Raw genomic sequence first — 17,985 nt, 5'->3', positions numbered from 1 at the left:
CACTTGAGCCATAGTTCCACTTCTGGCTTTTTGGTGGTTAATTGGATTCCAGAGTCTTTCCTATACAGCAAAGCTTTGAACTACAGTCCTCAGATCACAGCCTCCTGAGTAGTTAGGATTACAGGTGTGAGCAACTTCATCTTTTTTGATGCTCAATTACATGCACTTTTACATTTTTCCTTTAAAATATAGGCCATAAAATCTCCTTACTGGTCTAGGAGGCCATGAACTGCCAAGGCCTGGCTGGGCTCCAGAGGCCTCCCATTGACTGCAAACTCCATGATGCAACCCACAAAATCATGGCTTTCCACATGCCCGGGCCTCTGCAGGATGGGCTCCAGGGATCGGAGGCCACCCACGGTCACGCGGTTCGGCTGCACATCCAGGGTCCTGAGTGAGAAAGGAGAGGAGAGCTGCTTGTGACAACCAAGTAGATTCCAGTTAAACAACTCATTTCCAAAGAACACCTGTGCTGGGTGTTGGTGGCTCATGGCTGGAATTAGCAACTCAGAATGCTGAAATCTGAGGATTGCAGTTCAAAGCCAGCCTGGACAGAAAAGGTCATGGGACTCATCACCTATTAACCACCAAAAAGCCAATGGCAGGTTTGACATGTGTCACCAAGTTGAATTAACAAGAATTGGCTAGTAGTGTGTTGTCTGGAAAAGGTACATGTGTGCACCCCAGAGAAAGCACAAAGAGGCCTGTGTTTGCTGTCACCTCCACCTTACCTAACAGTGTGTGTGTGTGTGTGTGCATAGGTATGTGCACATGTGTCTGTGTGCATGTGTGTGTGTGTGTGTGTGTGTGTGTGTGTGTGTGTGTGTGTGTGTGTGTGTTAGTACTGGGACTTGAACTCAGGGCTTCTGGGTCCCATTTGACCTTTTTGCTCTGTGCTGGGACTCTACCACTTGAGCCACACCTCCACTTCTAGCTTTTTGGGTGGCTAATTGGAGATAAGCATCTCACAGACTTTCATACCTGGACTGGTTTTGAACCTTCATCCTAAGATCATAGCCTGCTTGAGTAGCTGGGATTACAGGCATGAGCCACGAGTGTTTTGCTCTCACTCTTGTTTTTGAAAAGCTAATGCTATAAGCTTCTGGTGCCTTTAAATTTAAAGAAAAGTATGTTAATTGTCACACAGTCTTTTAGATAATGTGTTTAAAAGACTTATCATCCCAACCCACACTGTTCTCAGGGCTTGGGTATTTTGTGGCTATGCCATACCAACATTTAACTTCTTTGTTTTATTTCATTTTACTCTTCTCGTCACTGTCCTATAGTGTCTTTTTTTTAAATACACAAAAGTGACACAGAATTATAGTAGTAATTATTTTCATTGACAACAAGAAAATCCCTTTGAGGAGACTGAATTATCTTACCTATTTATGTAATATTTAGAATAATATGATTACTTAAAAGGCATGTGGTTTAAAATTTCAAGTAAGATAAAGTTCTAAAGAATAATTTCACTCACCAGTCATCTGAGACAGCCACATTGCTGACGGTGCAGTACCCTGGTTCCTGGTTCTCAGAGCAGGAGTCTACAGTTAGGGAGGCTGCCTGTGGAAAGAGAATGAGATTGTCACCAGTGGGTCTCTGGTGAACTCTGACCCTGGGAACCTCTCTGACCAGCTCTCCCCAGAATTCACTTCTATTTCTATCTACCTGGGCTTGAACTCAGGGCCTCCCACTCGCTCTCAACTCTCACTCTTAGTTGGTAGTCTACCACTTGAGCCACACTGCCAGTCTACCTTTTTTTGCTGGAGATGGAATGTTGTAAACTTTTCTGTCTGGGCTACCATGGAACTCTGAGCTTCAGATCTTGATGTGTTGAGTAATTAGGATTACAGAACTGTAGAACACCGGCCCCTGGCTATTTTTTTAAAAAAACATTTTGAGATGCAACTAAATCATTGAATTCATGATTTTTTCAAATAGTTACTCGTGTCATTCAGTCTTCAGGATCAAATGTTCCTGTCAAATTTTTCTACCAGTTTCAATGTTAATTGAGAAATTTCTGCCCTATACATGACTAAAAGTTTTGAGAGTAATGATTTTGCCAGTTCCTAACCAAACATTTGTTTTGAATTGTAGAAAAAAATTAAAATGAAATTTAAAAATGGACTCAAAATCCCATAGGGGCCTTCTCTGGATATTTTTTTTTCCTCCGGGCTGGCTCAAACCATGATCCTCTAGATCTCAGCCTCATGAGTAGCTAAGATTACAGTAGTGGTCCACCAGTCCCTATTACTTTTTATTTATTTGGGACACGTGAACAAAAGAAAAATGTTACTTGCAAGCCTTTATTTGAAGTTTATAATTCAATTGGTCAAGTAGCAAATATAATTTCACTCAACTAGTAGGTTCTTTTATACTTTATTTAAGGGATGAATTTAGCAGATATATGACAATAAGATTATTATTGTAAGGTGAAATCTTACCATTCCTGCTCTCCGGGCAATCACAGTGTGAAAATGTCCATCTGACACTTTCTTCATGGTGGTGAGCTTGTATGTACCACTGCCTAAGTTATAAGAGAACCGTAGTCTTTCCTCAGCAATTTCAAGAGCCAAAAACTCAGCCCTCTCACCAGTCTGGTTGTCATAGTTGTAAAGCAATAATGCATGACTTTTGATAGTGGCAAATTTGACATAAATATAATTGTTATTGGGATCCAAGCTTGGAAATTCCATGTATGACAACTCCTCAAAGCCATAGCTGTTCAGCTCACAGTGTTTGCCAAAGACACCTGCATATGGGAAATTGACACATCCGACACATTAAATTCCAGACATGTTTTATTAAATTATTTTGACTAAAGTGTTTGCATTTTACAATAGTGAACTAAAATGATGTAGACCAAATTGATACTCTTTGAAGCCTAAGCCAGAGAAGATAAATTTTCATGTAATTGGAAATAATTTTAATTCTGTCCCATTTTTTTTAAGTGAGAGTTTTGTGTAAAGGAACATGTTTGAAGTGACTTTGTCCTTGCAAAAACATTTTCAAAATGAGTTTGTTTGTGGTTGTAAGGCTGGAATATATTGTAGTATCCAAGAGACTTTCTTTATAGTGCATGGTTCTTAAAAACAATTTTACTGCAACTGAAGATGTTAAATAAATTTAGTCCCCATACACATAGTATTTTTAAGGGTCACAGAATCAGGGAAGCAATCATTAAGTGTCTTAAATTCCATCTCTTATTTTATGCCCTCTTTGGAGATCACTTGCAACAGGATACTTTTAAATAACTTTGTTTGTTTGTTGTTTGTGTATGTGAAAGCCTTTATATTTGCTTATGCTGATCTTTTTTGTGACATGAAAAATTACAATGCTTTGCCAAAAGTCCTTTTCCAACAAATATTAGGAGATTGCATACAGAAAATGGTTGGAAAATTAACCGACGTGAAGAGAAGAATTGTTCATTTTCATTTTGGCTTAATTTTTTGATAAATGCATTAATTTTTTAAAAATCAGAAGATTATTAAGCTCAAAAAATCATTACTACTATATAACAAAGTATTCAAAGTTTATCTGTTTTCCATGGGGAAAACAGAAAAAAAATTGAAGTCCAATATTCTGGTGTAGTCTAGTAACATTGACTATATACATTTTATATCAAAATATTCTTTCAAGTAGCCTACATGCTGCTATAAAAGCTGGTGTCATTTATTTTATAATTTTCTATCCAGGATGACATAATATTTATATTCATTACAAATAAGTAATTCACATCCATCAATTTATCTATATCTGTATCTACTTATCTAAAACTTTATTTTAAACTTTAATTTCAGTTCAAAGAAATATATATAATATAGTACAGATATGTTTTTAAAAAATAATTTCATATTTATCACATAATATTTACATTTCATATATATTTATAAAACCTCAACAAATTATACATATTTATTTAAATTATATATTATATTATATACATGCTATTTCTTCATTCAGGAACAGTAACTGAAGTTAAATAAAAAGCAACAATAAAGTGGATGACTGAATTAGTTTATCAGAGAAAATCAATCTTCTGATTGAGTTGCAACTGTTTATAAAAATAGTTTAAAAACAATATATACATAGATAGATAGATACTACAGATGCTTTACATTGCTGGTCAAACTGATACATATTTTAAATATAAAATATTTATAGAATTTATAGAATATATAGTTCTTGCCTTTACAAATATTAAGGGTTTTTATTGTTTCTATAGAAAAGTTGTTTCTTGCCTTTAAAGATATTAATAACATCTTAAATCGTTCTTCTAAGTAGGATGCTATGAAATAAATCTAGAATGAAGGTCAAAAGAAATTATAAATTTACCCTAAGAAGGACATGCACCCACAATTTTCTATATTAGAATAATTTATAAACATATAATAATTATGTATAATATATGCACACTAATGTTGTATGCTGTTATGTGCATGTACATAACAAATGCCATATATTCACAAACATAAGTATCTCTTATGGAAGTAATTTTATATAAAGTACACAATGTGAATATACATATATAGCATTTGTGCTTATGTATAATATGTATTTAGCAATGCAATTCTAAGAACTGACGATTACATAGAATCAACTCTTGTAAAGTGTGAAGCACATTGTTTTTTCTAAACCTTTTTAAAAAATCTAAGCCACTAAAAATACTTTTCAGATCCAAAGAGCATATTTTTTACTGATGGAAAGGTAAACAGAGCAAATTTTTCCCAAATTAAAAACAACAGTTAAAGTACAGTTTTATGGGATGCATGTGTAATGACCCACAGCTATTTTGAGGCATTCCATCAACTCTTATTATTTATGTGGTTCACCCACATTGAGTTTGAGAAGGAGAATGCTTGTTCCTTTAACGCCCTCTTTGCAGTCTCAAATTAAAAATTGGTATTTCAGGTGTTTGTTTTCTTCCCTAGCTTGTCAGCTGACCATGTCTGATTTCCAGTAGTGCAGTAGCGAGTTTGTATTTGCAGATAGAAGGGAGAAATTAAAGTGAACATGGGCCGCCTGTGCCCACTTTAATTTATAGTTGTGGTTTCTGTGTCCCTGGGGTGACTGGCCATGAGGGAGGTGGGATGTCTGGCAATGGGGAAAAGTGGGGTGATTGGCAGTGTGGAGAAATGGGGGTATTTGGTAGCAATCTTGCAGCAGTACCCTCTCTCAGTTTCCCATTAATTAATTTTGCTTTGTGAAAGGATTTCTCAAACTGTAAACACCTCTGTCAGTCATCTGACAGTCATCCTTCCCCATCCGCTCAAATTGCTTTTTCCACCATTCCCAAAGTGCAACCATGAAGTTTGCTTGTGGCCATATGAGAAAGCAGAACATTAAAACATTGAAACATAAAAAATCAGAACATTAAAATGAAGAGGCATCAGAAGACGTAAGTGGCACCTGATTTCCTTTTGGTGTATATTTTACTATCAAATAAGAATTTGTGTTTTCCAGTATGGGGTTTGAACTTATGTTTGCTAGAAACGTAGTCTCCTTCTTGAGCCAGGCCCTACCTAGCACGTTTTAATTCATTTCTTTTTTTCAGATAGGGTAATGTGCTATTTGCTTGGGCTGACTTCTAACTTCAATCCTTCTACCTAAAGCTGCCAAGTAGCTGTGATTATAGACACATGCCACCTTGCCCAGCTTGCTGGTTGAGAAGAGGTCTCATATTTTTCCATGCTAGCCTTTTTTTTTTGGTGGGGGGGTCTGGTCGTGGGGCCTGAACTCTGGGCCTGTGCGCTGTTCCTCAGCTCTTCAGCTCAAGGCTAGCGCTCTACCACTTGAGCCACAGCGCCACTTCTGGCTTTTTTCTTTTTGCTTATATGGTGCTGAGGAATCAAATCAAGGCCTTATGCGTGCAAGGCAAGCGCTCTACCACTGAGCTACCTTCCCAGCCCCTCCATGCTAGCCTTTCTATCTCCATCTCCTGAGTAGATGGAATTACGGGGGTAAACCATCCACTCGGCCTTATAAACATTTAAGACAGAAAATAAATTTGTAATGGAGGGTTCTGTAGCTATTATTTTTGGTTGCTAACCTTAAGATCTAGTCACTATGTCATTTTGACAGACTTGAATTATAATTTCATTATTTTGACTTTGGGTAAATCAATTTCTGGACTTCACTATCATTCTAACATGAACTTGGTTCATAATTACCTTTATATTGTTTCTCTATAATACCATTTTAATGTTATACTTAAAAATAACCGGATAAGAGTCATAAATTTTTGTTTTTTAATGAATGACTACATTTTATTGGTTACTACAAAATGAAGTTATATTTTTAACCAAAATAAATGAGCTTCGCTGCTCAGGTCTTATTACCATGGTAAAATGTACAACAGAGAAAAATGTGGGTCATCTGGAGATGATTCCAGACGGCTGTGTGTGGTGAAGTGAATAGTTTTAAGTCAATGGAATCGGCACAAATGTGTGTAATCATGGTGTTGTTGAAACCAAAGCTGACCTTGAAGTCACAGCATTGAGTAAGATTTGGTGAAGACCTGGAAAAATAATCCTTTATTTCATTCCACTAAGGTGACTAACTGTCTACTTGGGCAAAATTCTCTTGAACAACTCTTTGAGAGAGCACACTAGTCTAAACATGTGTGTGTGTGTGTGTGTGTGTGTGTGTGTGTGTGTGTGTGTTTGTGTCTGTGTGCTTTAACTCAGTAGTTTGAGCTCTCACATGGCTATTTTGCTCAAGGCTAGTGCTCTACCACATGAGCCACAGCTATCCTTCCAGATTTGGGCTTGTTAATTGGACCTAAGACTCTCATAGACATTTTTGCCCTAGCTGGCTTAGAACCTTGATCCTCAAATCTCAGACTCCTGAGTAGCTAGGATTACAGGCATGAGCAACCAGTGCCTAACTCTAAATACAAATCTTTCTTAGCTACCCAAATTATCTAATAAGAGCCTTTCATAAAAATGAATGTCAAATGACTAAACCCTTCTAATACATGTAGTTTAATTAATGGAAGAAAAAGCAAAGAACTATGTTAACTGTTTCTAGAGATTAAAAATAGACAATGATGTCAAATAGTCTCAGAGGGGTATTTCATGAATAAGTTGTAGACTAAAAACAAATATCTGTAAATCTTTGGAAAAAAACAATGTTCCCAGAGACAAATGAGACTCAGTTTTCTTGAATTGATCTGTTTTCTAGAAATAACTGAAGCAGGATATCCAATAGTATTTTTAAAGTGCTGAATATTTAAGATTTTATATTATTACGTGGGCACTGGTGGCTCACGCCTGTAATCCTAGCTACTCAGGAGGCTGAGATCTGAGGATCATGGTTCAAAGCCAGCCCAGGCAGAAAAGTCCGTGAGACTCTGATCTCCAGTAAACCACTAGAAAACTGGAAGTGGTGCTGTGGCTCAAGAGGTAGAGCGCTCACTTTGAGCTGAAGAGCACAGGGACAACACCCAGGCCCAGAGTTCAAGCCCCACAACAGAAAAAATAATAATTTTATATTTTTATAATCACTGTGTAAAACAGTATCTTCTTAATTACTGATGACTATAAGGAAACAAAGCTGTTGGCCTGTGTGCCAAAATATTTTATTTATTTACGCCAATACTGGAGCTTGAACTTAAGGCCTCATCCTCTCTTTTGACTAATTCTCTCAAGGCTGGTGCTCTACCACTTGAAACACATCTCCACTTCCAGCATTCTGCTCATTCATTGGAAATGAGAGTCTCACAGATTGGTCTGCCTGGTCTGGCTTTAAACCTTAATCCTCAGATCTCAGACTCCTTAGTAACTGGGGTTACAGATATGAGCTACCAGGAGACAGCTAGATTGATATTTTATTTTATTCCTCCCCCCATTTAAGCATCAATTATTTGTACGAGGTTTTTTTTGTAATTTTGACATGTTCATCTATATATATAATGTATCTTAATCAGACTTATCCCCTCCACCACTATCCCTCATCCCCACGTCCCTCCCTCCTCAAACCAATCTGAACAATTTTCCCTGTTCCATTAAAAAGCAAATTCTAACTGGGAGAGAGTGAGGGAAGGGATAACACCGTCCAAAAAGAAATGTATTGTTTACCTGACATCTGTAACTAACTATAACTCCTTTGTATATCACCTTTATAATAACAATTACAAACTTAAAATATATACATATATATATATATATATATTTACGTATTAAAAACAAATTGTACTCACCAAACGGACAATGGCAGTAGTATGTATCCATGCCACTTTGGCAAGAGCCACCATTGAAACACGGGTTGCATTCACAGTAATTGACTGATGATTCACACATTTTCCCTAAAATACATTACATTTGTTTGTTTTTTTTTTCAAAAAAGTTATACATAAATTAATATGATCACAATGTTTTTTTGTGTGTGTATGTTGTTGTTGTTGTTGTTGTTGTTTTCAGTCATGGGGCTTGAACTCTGGGCCTGGGAGTTCTCTCTGAGCTCTTCAGCTCAAGGCTAGTGCACTGCCACTTGAGCCACAGTGCCACTTCTGGTTTTATGTTGGTTTATTGAAAAGTGTCATAGAATTTGCTGTCCTGGCTAGCTTTGAACCACGATCCTCAGATTTAGGATTAGAGGCATGAGCCACTGGCCCCTGGCTCACAATGTAACTCTATGTAATACTCTAGTCTGAGTGAAAGGAAACATAAGAACATTTTATTTGACATGAAGAATCAAAATAATAATATCAAAAATCTTATTTGGGTGTTCTGTTTGAAAGATATGCTTCATATTTAGAAAACAACATAAGTCAACATCTTGGGAAAATTCTAACTTCCTGAAAATGACATAGTGAATATACTCAAATAGTTTCACTAACTTATTGTCTTTGTTGGTGTCCTGGCATCTTTTATGTTATATAGATTGAGAGGTGAGACTTTTAATTTTTTTCACTGGGTAGATTTCATTGAGTTGGCTTTCTCAAAAGTAAGAAGACATATTTAGCTTGTGAAATTCTATCTTCCTCCCCCTAAAGGACTGTTATTTATCTAAACCCTGTTGGAAACAGAATAAATAAAAAGGAAGCACATGAAACATACATTGAAATGCTTGCTAATTTGCTCATTGTGAGCTATCCATATTTTGCTTTTTGCTGAAATTACACTTAGGTATTATATTTTCCAGTATGCAAAGACTTTTCTCATACTTCATTTTGTGTGTGTGTGTGTGTGTGTGTGTGTGTGTGTGTGTGTGTGTGTGTGTGTGTGTGTGTGTTCAAGCACACACACGCAGTACCCAGGGCTTAAACTCCCTTACATTCCTGGTTGGTAATTTTTGTTCTAGGCTGGCTCTCTATGACTTGAGTCACCCCTCCATTGCTAACTAGTTGCTGATAAATTAGAGATAAGAGTCTCACAAACATTTCTCCCTGGGCAGCTTTGAATCTGGATCCTCAGCGCTCAGCCTCCTGAGACTCTAGAATTACAAGTGTGACCCACTTTACACCCAGCTCTCATGGTGCATCAAATCAAATCAATCCATGTCTTGTTTGTTCTGGAATCCAGTGTGTAAAGCAAGCAGCAAACTGAGATGTGGCATTTCCACTTTATGGGAAGTAATCCATAATGAAGAAATGAGTACACTTTCTGAGCGAAGGTGGAGAAACAACAATAACTTAAGACAGTAATAACTTGCTTGAAGATCATGAAACTATGGCACCAACCCATGCAGGTCCTATGCCTGTGTATTCATGTTTCAAAGTAAAGACAATGTTTGATTGCTTGTTAGACAAAATTTAGGTTATGAGTCCTTTTTGGTTTTCTTTGCTTTATGTAACTTAAAATATATTGTATTATCAGTGATATATAAATAAAGGTTCAGAAATTTATTTATATACACACACAAAACTGTACATATATTTATATATTTAAGTATATGAATAAAATACATATAAAATAAAAACCTGCATTGAGTTTTTTTGTTTTGTATTGTTTTGTTATTTTTTGGGTTTATTGCTGGCCCTCGGCTTGCCTAGATGATATCCCTAAGCTTCATTTGCTGAGGCTCTAGCACTTTACCACGTTGAGCTACAGCTCCAATTCTGGCTTTTTTGGTAGTTTATTGGAGATTCACAGACTTTGAACCATGATCATCAGATCTCAGTCTCTTGAGTAGCTAGGATTACAGGCATGAGCCACCAGTACCAGCTCATTTGATTTTTTTAATATAATCTCTAGTTTTCCAATTCCAAGAAAGAGTCAGATGCTACAGGTCTTATCTAGTAAATGTTGATCAATATGAAGCTTTTAATGACTATAGTTTTTGTTTCCACTTTCCAAAAATGAAGTTGGAAATGTGAAATGAGTCTCGGGGTGTAAAGAAGACACAAGGTGGGGGGTAGAATGATAGAAGAGAAGATAGAAGAGATAGAAGAGAAGACTGATCCAGAAGCCCTGAACACTTAAATGACCACCTTAAAATGTAATCCCTTGTACAAACTTTTGAAGTTAAAAAAGTAAAATTAAAAAATAATTGCACAAATAATTCATATACGTGATATACATGTTTTACATGCCCAACTAGAATACATTGTATCACAATTACTTTGCTGTAAACATTGCCTAAGATTTTTTATTTTTATTTTTTCACTTAGTTGTGTTTCTGTGGTTGTATTCTGTAACCACAATTGTTCTGCTCCGAAATTATAAGCGTGAGTCAGGCCTCATGACAGTGCTAAGTAAGCCCATTTCTGTACGTCATCGGGTCCCAGGCAAACATTTTCCATTATAAATGTAATTGGTAACCTTTGCTGGGGAAAACACTGAGCTATGGAATTTTAGAATACCCTGCTATTCTAAGGGGAGACCATGAAAATAAACAGGTTCTTAATTTAGAAGGCAGAGAAATTAGGTTTAAAGGATGGTAGCAATGTGAGAACGAGGCCAGATAATTTCACATAAGTCTTGTGTTGGATTTTACACCAAAGTTGTTTCTTAGGGAGGTGAAGTTTTTATGTTAATTCAACACTAGTGTCACCCCCACAGAGAGAAAGTAGGCCCCTCAGACTAACTGTTCTCATTATTTTCATCAAGATAGTCATTGTGGACTCCTGTTTTAAGAGAGAATACATATTTTCCACATAAGTTAATAAAACTAAGATACTTTTTGTATTCTGCAAATTTCTTTTAGAAGTATTAAAAATGTGTCTATCTATTTATCTGTCTACCTACACACCTATCTACAGACATATTTACTATTCTACCCAGATATTTATTATTCTACCTGCTTATTTAGGTAAATATATAGATATAAATAGATAATAAGTATAGACATAGATACAGGTATAGTTATCTAAATATCTTGATAATAACTCATAATAATGTGAAACACTTAGGCAGTGTGAAGAGTAGATGCTACCAAATTCATTTAAATGGTCTTAAGGATAAATCTTCATAAAGGAAGTATTATGGAATCACATCCATTAAAAGGTAATTAAGCTATCTAAACAGATACATCTATATCTGTATTAATATATCTATAGAAGTTTATATCTCTATAGATAGGTAACTATATCTGTATCTATCTAGATACAGTTCTCCCTAACTCTTTATCTAGAAAAAGATATCTTAATTACTTTATTATAGTATTCTTTTTTTTCCTTTTTGCTTATGTGGTGCTGAGGAATTGAACCCAGGGCCTCAGGCATGCAAGGCAAGCACGTTACCACTGAGCCACCTTCCCAGCCCATCTTAATTACTTTAATAGCTATAACTCCACGATAGATTTTATACAGATTTATGCTGATGACCACTTAACTTAATTTGACAGAAAGTAGCTATTTTTTACACAGTAGCTAAATATTTCACATTATTAGGAAAGGTGTTTTTAAGATATTTAGTTCATCCAGGCACTGGTGGTTCATACCCATAACCCTAGATACTCAAAAGGCTGAGATCTGGTGGATCAAAATCTGAGGTTGGCTCAAGCAGAAAAATTTGCCAGACTCAATCTGCACAACAGCCAGCAAACAGCTAGGCTGGAGGCATGTGACCTGACTACAAAGTCAAGAACCACCCAAAACAAACAACAAAGTATTTAGTTCATCTAAACATTGTGCTAAAAACATTATATGGTTTCTGACATTATTTTTTTGGTGTAGTGGAGTTTGAACTCAGGGTCTAGTGCTTAATGTCCAACCCATACTGTGACCCTCCTGTTTGTGCTTCACTGAATCATTGGCATGACCATGTGAACCTCAGCACCTAACCCTTGTGCACTCTGTGAGCTGGGACAATAGATGTGCACCACCTTACTCAGCAATTGGAGTCCAGTGAACCACCCCCCCCCCACACACACACACAAAGCTGTCCTCAAATTGTTACCTCCTGAACTCTGTCTCCCAAGTAGACAGATAAGGATTACAGGCTTGTGTCATCACATAAAACTTTCACAATCGAATTTTTTGGTTGCCAGGTGCTGGTGACTCATACTTGTAATCCTAGCTACACAGGAGGCTGAGATCTGAGGATCATGGCTGCAAGCCAGCCCAGGTAGGAAAAGTCCAATTCCAGAAGTGGAGCTGTGGCTCCAGTGGTAGAGCTCTAGCCTTGAGCAAAAGAGCTAAGGGACAGCACTCATGCCTCAAGCGCAAGCACCAGTGCTGGCACAAAAATAAATGACCAGAACCAAAAGAGCTTGAGGCCTGGCTCAAGTAGTAGAGTAATATCCTAGCAAACACAAAACTCTGAGTTCAAATCCTAGTACTACTAAATAATAAGCAAGCAAGCAAATGAATAAATCCAAGTTCTTATATGGGTCTTCCATTTCATGAGAGTAGACGTTTTACAGACTTCTCAGAGAAATCATTGCACACAACCTGTCAGTGACTCTGAACCCCAGGAGTCAGGTGATGAGCACTTATTCTGCCAATGGACACAGAGGAGATGAAAGGACCAATCCATCTTCCCTGGAAATGCAGACTTCCTAGAGACCCTGCGAAGATTTCACCTGGCTCATGGCCTGGTCCCACCCCACACCTCCCATACAGCCCATGGAGCCGGGAAACAGGGGGTCAGAGGTCTCTGCACCCTCACTTTATGAACAATCCTAATTCGTAGGTGCCAGTGCAGAACACAGAACATGGAAGCCCCTGACAGTGGAGGCCCCAGACAGTGGAGGGGGTGAGGCAGACACACACCCCACGTCATCTTCCTAACTGGACACACTGCGCACAAGACATTCACTTTGTGCAGGGCAGGACACATGCATTTATACTTATTAGGCCCATGTTTTCTTGCCAGAATCCCTGGAATTCTGGGGTATGAGAATCCAAAAGACATTAATATTTACAAATACAAAGTTTTTGGTATTTTATGAAAATCTCTTTCATATTTTCTATTTTGTGTACCATAATGACCCTTTTACTTTTCTGTACTTTCTTGCTTTCTTTCTCTCCTGTTTTTCTCTTCTTTTTTTCAGTGCTGTGGTTTGAACATAGAGACTTGCACTCATTCTGCTTACTTATTAGGTTAGCTCGGTGCTCTACAATGTGAATTACTCCTTCAGCCTGCCTTCTGCTAGTTATTTTGGAGACAGAGTCTACCAAACTTTCTAGCTGGGTTGGCCTTGAACTGCAGTCCTCCAGAACTCAGCCTTCTGAGTAGCCAAGATTACAGGTGTGAGCCACCAGGACAGGCTTTAAAGCAAACTTTTCTAATCCTCTGTGCAACAGCCAATCAAAGATTCATTTAGTGATTTAACAGTGAAATTATAGGAAATTCTTCTTTTTTACTAGTTATGTCACACTTTCATTATTTTAAATTGATTTTTTTTCTTCCAGTTAGAAAATATCGGGGAGGGAAGGAATGGTAGGGGAATAAACAAATGAGGACATAACAATGCTCTATAGGAAATGTACTCAATTACCTCACTCATGTAACTGTAACCCTTCTGTACAGTATCTTTACAATAAAAATACATAATAAAAATAAATAAATGAAGTACTATGGCACCAAAAAAAGAAAGAAAAAGATCAGAAAACTAAATTATACAAATTCTCCCCTCTTTAAGACTCTAAGTCCCCTCTCTAAGTCACTGGCTCTATACTTTGTATTCCCATAGTCACACAAAAAAAGCTTTCAAAAATAAAAATTTGAGGAATAAAAACAAGAAATATAATCATTTTATTCCTTCATAAGTTTGAATTCTATAATTTTCATTTTCATAGTTTTTTTTTTTCCTTTTTGGTGCTAGGCCTGGGTGCTCTCACTTAGCTTTTTCACTCAGGGTTTTACAATATGAGCCACAGCTCCATATTGACCTTTTTTTTTTTGTCAGTCATAGGGATTGAACTAAGAGCCTGGGCACTGTCCCTGAGTTTTTTGCTCAAGGCCTGAACTCCACCACTGAGAGTTTTCTGGTGGTTAATTGAAGAGAAGTGTTTCACTGACTATCCTGCCCAGGTAGGCTCTGAACTGAGATCCTTGAGCTTAGCCTCCTATGTAATTGGGATTACAGGCTTGAGCCACGAGCAGCTAGCTTTGTACTTGCATCATTTTTTCTCTCTTCCTCCCTTTCCTTCCTTTTCTCTTTCCTTCCTTTTCTTTCCTTCCTTCCTTCCTTCCTTCCTTCCTTCCTTCCTACCTTCCTTCCCTTTCTTCCCTTTCTTCCCTTTCTTCCTTCCTTCCTTCCCTTTCTTTTTCTTTCTTTTCTTTCTTTCTTCCTTCCTTCCTTCCTTCCTTCCTTCCTTCCTTCCTTCCTTCCTTGCTTTCTTTCTTTCTTTCTTTCTTTCTTTCTTTCTTTCTTTCTTTCTTTCTTTCTTTCTTTCTTTCTTTCTTTCTTTCTTTCTTTCTTTTGGTGCAGGCTTGGAGTGGGTCCTAAGGGTCCCTAAACTTTCTCACTCAAGGTTAGCACTCTACCACTTGAGCCATACTTATCTTCTGGATTCTTATCTTTTCTCTTTCTTCCTTCCTTCCTTTATTTTTGTATAATTGGAGATAAGAGTATCACAAACTTTCCTGCCAGTGATGGCATCTGTTATCTTCAGATCTCAGCCTCCTGAGTAGCTAGGATTATAGGCATGGGACACAGTTGGCCCACTTCCTATTTGTATCTTTACAAGATGCTTTTCATGCAAAATCTTCGTACAGCAAGCAATCACTCCCTGTGGGAAGTTCAGTCCACTGTACTTACATACTATATGCATTGGTATGTGTGAGAGAGAAACAGAGACAGAGACAGAGAGAGCCAGAGAGACACCGAAAGACACTCACAGAGACAGTGAGACAGAGTAACAGGGACAAACCAAGATAGAAGGAGAGGCTGAGACCCAGGCTGTCACAGAAACATCTAAGCAGCTTTGATTTGTAATTTCATAGACTAAAAACCCATAGAAAAAATATAAGCAAAAGTCCACAAGTAAAAGTAGAATATGATAAAAAAAATACATATGATTTAAAATAATTCTGATGACCAAAAATACTTCGTGAATATATGCAAACTTTGAAGAGATAAGACTCCACTAAGCCCTAATGTGAAATTAACATAAATACCAGGAATATTTTCCTATTACCCACCCTCCTCTTCTCACTCCACTTCCCAGTAATTACAGGCCTATGTACAGATCTATAACTTCCAAGTAAAGAGAGAACACGATAGTGATATTTGCCTATTTGTGCCTGGTTTATGTCACTTAACCTAATGTCTTCTAATTCCCAACAAATACATTCAATTAATCTATGTCAGTTAAAAAAATTAAAATAGAGCAAGTCTAATATGGTATTCTTCCAAAATTCATTTTGTAGGTCACATTTCAATATAGCATGGAATTTGTCTTGTGAGCAGCTCTTGAAGATATTTTGGTGCTATGAGCTCCATCTTCCTTAGTGGTGCTACCCTGTGATTCTAGCTGGGGGCTAATATGCTTTGCTTCATCAGAAACCACACTGACAAGACCATTAAACAAGTGTAGAAACTTAATACATTTCTACCTGAGAATTGCCTTCCTTCCCTCCCTCCCTCCCGCCCTCCCTCCCTTCCTTCCTTCCTCCCTTCCTTCCTTCCTTCCCTTCCTTCCCTTCCTCCCCTTCTTTCTTACTTCCCCTCAATTTCTCTCTCTTTTCTTTCTTACTTTCTTTCCTTCCTCCCTCTCTCCTGTCCCTTCTTCCCTCCCTTCTTTTCTTCCTTTCTTCCTTCCTTTCTTCATTTCTCCCTCTTTCCCTCCCCACTCCCACCCTACCCCCTATTTCTTTCTGTGTGTAAGGACTATGGTTTGAACTCAAGGCCCAAGTGCTCTATTGTAGCATTTGTGCTCCAAGCTGATGCTGTACCATTTGAGTCATACTTCCAATTCCATTTTTGTGAGTTTTTTCCTTGGTTTTGTTTTGTTTTGCTGGCTAATGGGAAATTAGAGCCCCATGAACTTCTGACTAGGCCAGCTTTGAACCTCAGGTCTCAATCACCTCCATAGCTAGGATTGCAGGCATGAGTTGCTAGCATCTGGCTTATTATCAAGCTTTCTGTTAGATTACAAAATAAAGAAAAGAAATCCGACTTTATCTGCTAGTTTTTCTAGATTGGTTGGAATTTGAAATAATGAAGTATATAATTTTTTAAATGTAAGATTCACATTACTCATTTGATTTTTTTTTTGTTGTTGTTGTTGGTTGTGGGGCCTGGGCACTGTCCCTCAGCTCTTCAGCTCAAGGGTAGTGCTCTACCCACTTGAGCCACAGCACCACTTCCAGCTTTTTCTGCTTATGTGGTGCTGAGGAATCAAACCCAGGGCCTCATGCATGCAAGGCAAGCACTCTACCACTGAGCCACTTTCCCAGCCCTAGTCATTTGATTTTATACTTGTTTATATAATAGCTGATCATCTGGCTTATCTCCAGCTATGCAAATGGAGACAGAAATGAACTTAGAGAAGTAGGTGGAACTAATGCTTGACTTCAAATAACCTTTCCTACAAAAAGAATTTATGGTGTACTCATGGCAAGTTTAACCCTGAGGAAGTAGGTCCATTTCCTACAATTAAAATAGGAATTTTAATATCTTTCCTAATGACAGATATCATCTTTCCTTATTATTGTTTTTCTGTTCCTGAAACTGGAGTTTGAAATCGAGATCTCACACTTACTTGAATCATGCCTCCAGCCTATCATTTTGCTGGTTATTTTGGGGATGGAGCCTTGCAGATTTTTCTGCCTGGGCTAGGTTCAAACCTCAATCTGGATGCCAGCTTCCTGTGGAGCTATGATCACAAGCATTGGCTGCTGGGGCCTGGCTCACATATTGTATCTCTCTGTACAGGTATTTTTCCTCTCTTTCTGCACAATAGAATAATGCACCAGTCCTCCTCTCCCTTGCCTCTTTCCAGTGCACCATTGGCTTGTAGGCAGCCAATGAAAGAGCAGTGAATGGCAGTGGAAGAGAAAGGCAGCAACTCTTCTCCCTGACCCCCTGAAGTGAGGGAGGTGACAAGTAGTGTGCCTCTGCTAACATCACTGGCGATTTCTCTGATTCTGCACTTAGTGTGGAGATTCTGCACACTACTTCCTGCCATCTAACACCTCCTCCTGGACCAGGCTTTATCCAATACACTCTCACACAGGTTGGGGGGGGAATGTGAGGGGGAGGGGGAAAGGACACATGATTTTTTAAATAAAATACTAAGAATTCCACTCTGGTTTTCTATAGCAAGCACAAATCAGTGAGGGAGGAAGTGGGGCTGTGATGGGCATACAAAGGCCAGGGCTTCAGACTCCAGCTGATGGGCACTTTCTGAGCCCCAGCTGGAGGCACTCCCTTAATCTCTTTTAATCCCCTAACAGCAGTGGGTTTTTTTCCTTGAAAGGAGAATAATGATTATATCCATCTCACAGAGCTCTGAGAATGCAATGTAATAGTGTCTACAGGGCCAAGAGTTTGAAAGCAGTTCTGTATATAACCTCTCAATAATCATAATCACTTTCATCTATCTATATCATCTATATGTGTGTCTATCAATCTGTCATGTATCTATCT

General features: G+C 37.9%; 1 protein-coding gene across 1 annotated transcript in view; it reads right to left on the bottom strand.

The window, feature by feature from the left end:
* Window positions 1-17,985, bottom strand: part of Fat4 (FAT atypical cadherin 4) — a 168,535-nt gene that overhangs the window by 13,546 nt on the left and 137,004 nt on the right. Inside the window, exons 10-13 of the mRNA XM_070022562.1 lie at window positions 8,204-8,308; window positions 2,448-2,755; window positions 1,481-1,566; window positions 211-390 (exon numbers count right to left, since the gene is read on the bottom strand). Of these exons, the coding sequence (XP_069878663.1) occupies window positions 211-390; window positions 1,481-1,566; window positions 2,448-2,755; window positions 8,204-8,308 (679 nt within the window). The remainder of the gene's footprint in view (window positions 1-210; window positions 391-1,480; window positions 1,567-2,447; window positions 2,756-8,203; window positions 8,309-17,985) is intronic.

Source organism: Dipodomys merriami, unplaced genomic scaffold (assembly GCF_024711535.1).
Source record: "Dipodomys merriami isolate MVZ:Mamm:240054 unplaced genomic scaffold, mDipMer1.0.p SCAF_15, whole genome shotgun sequence".
Lineage (NCBI taxonomy): Eukaryota > Metazoa > Chordata > Mammalia > Rodentia > Heteromyidae > Dipodomys > Dipodomys merriami.
The sequence above is the reverse complement of the archived record's forward strand: the minus strand, read 5'-3'. Positions and strand labels throughout refer to the sequence as shown.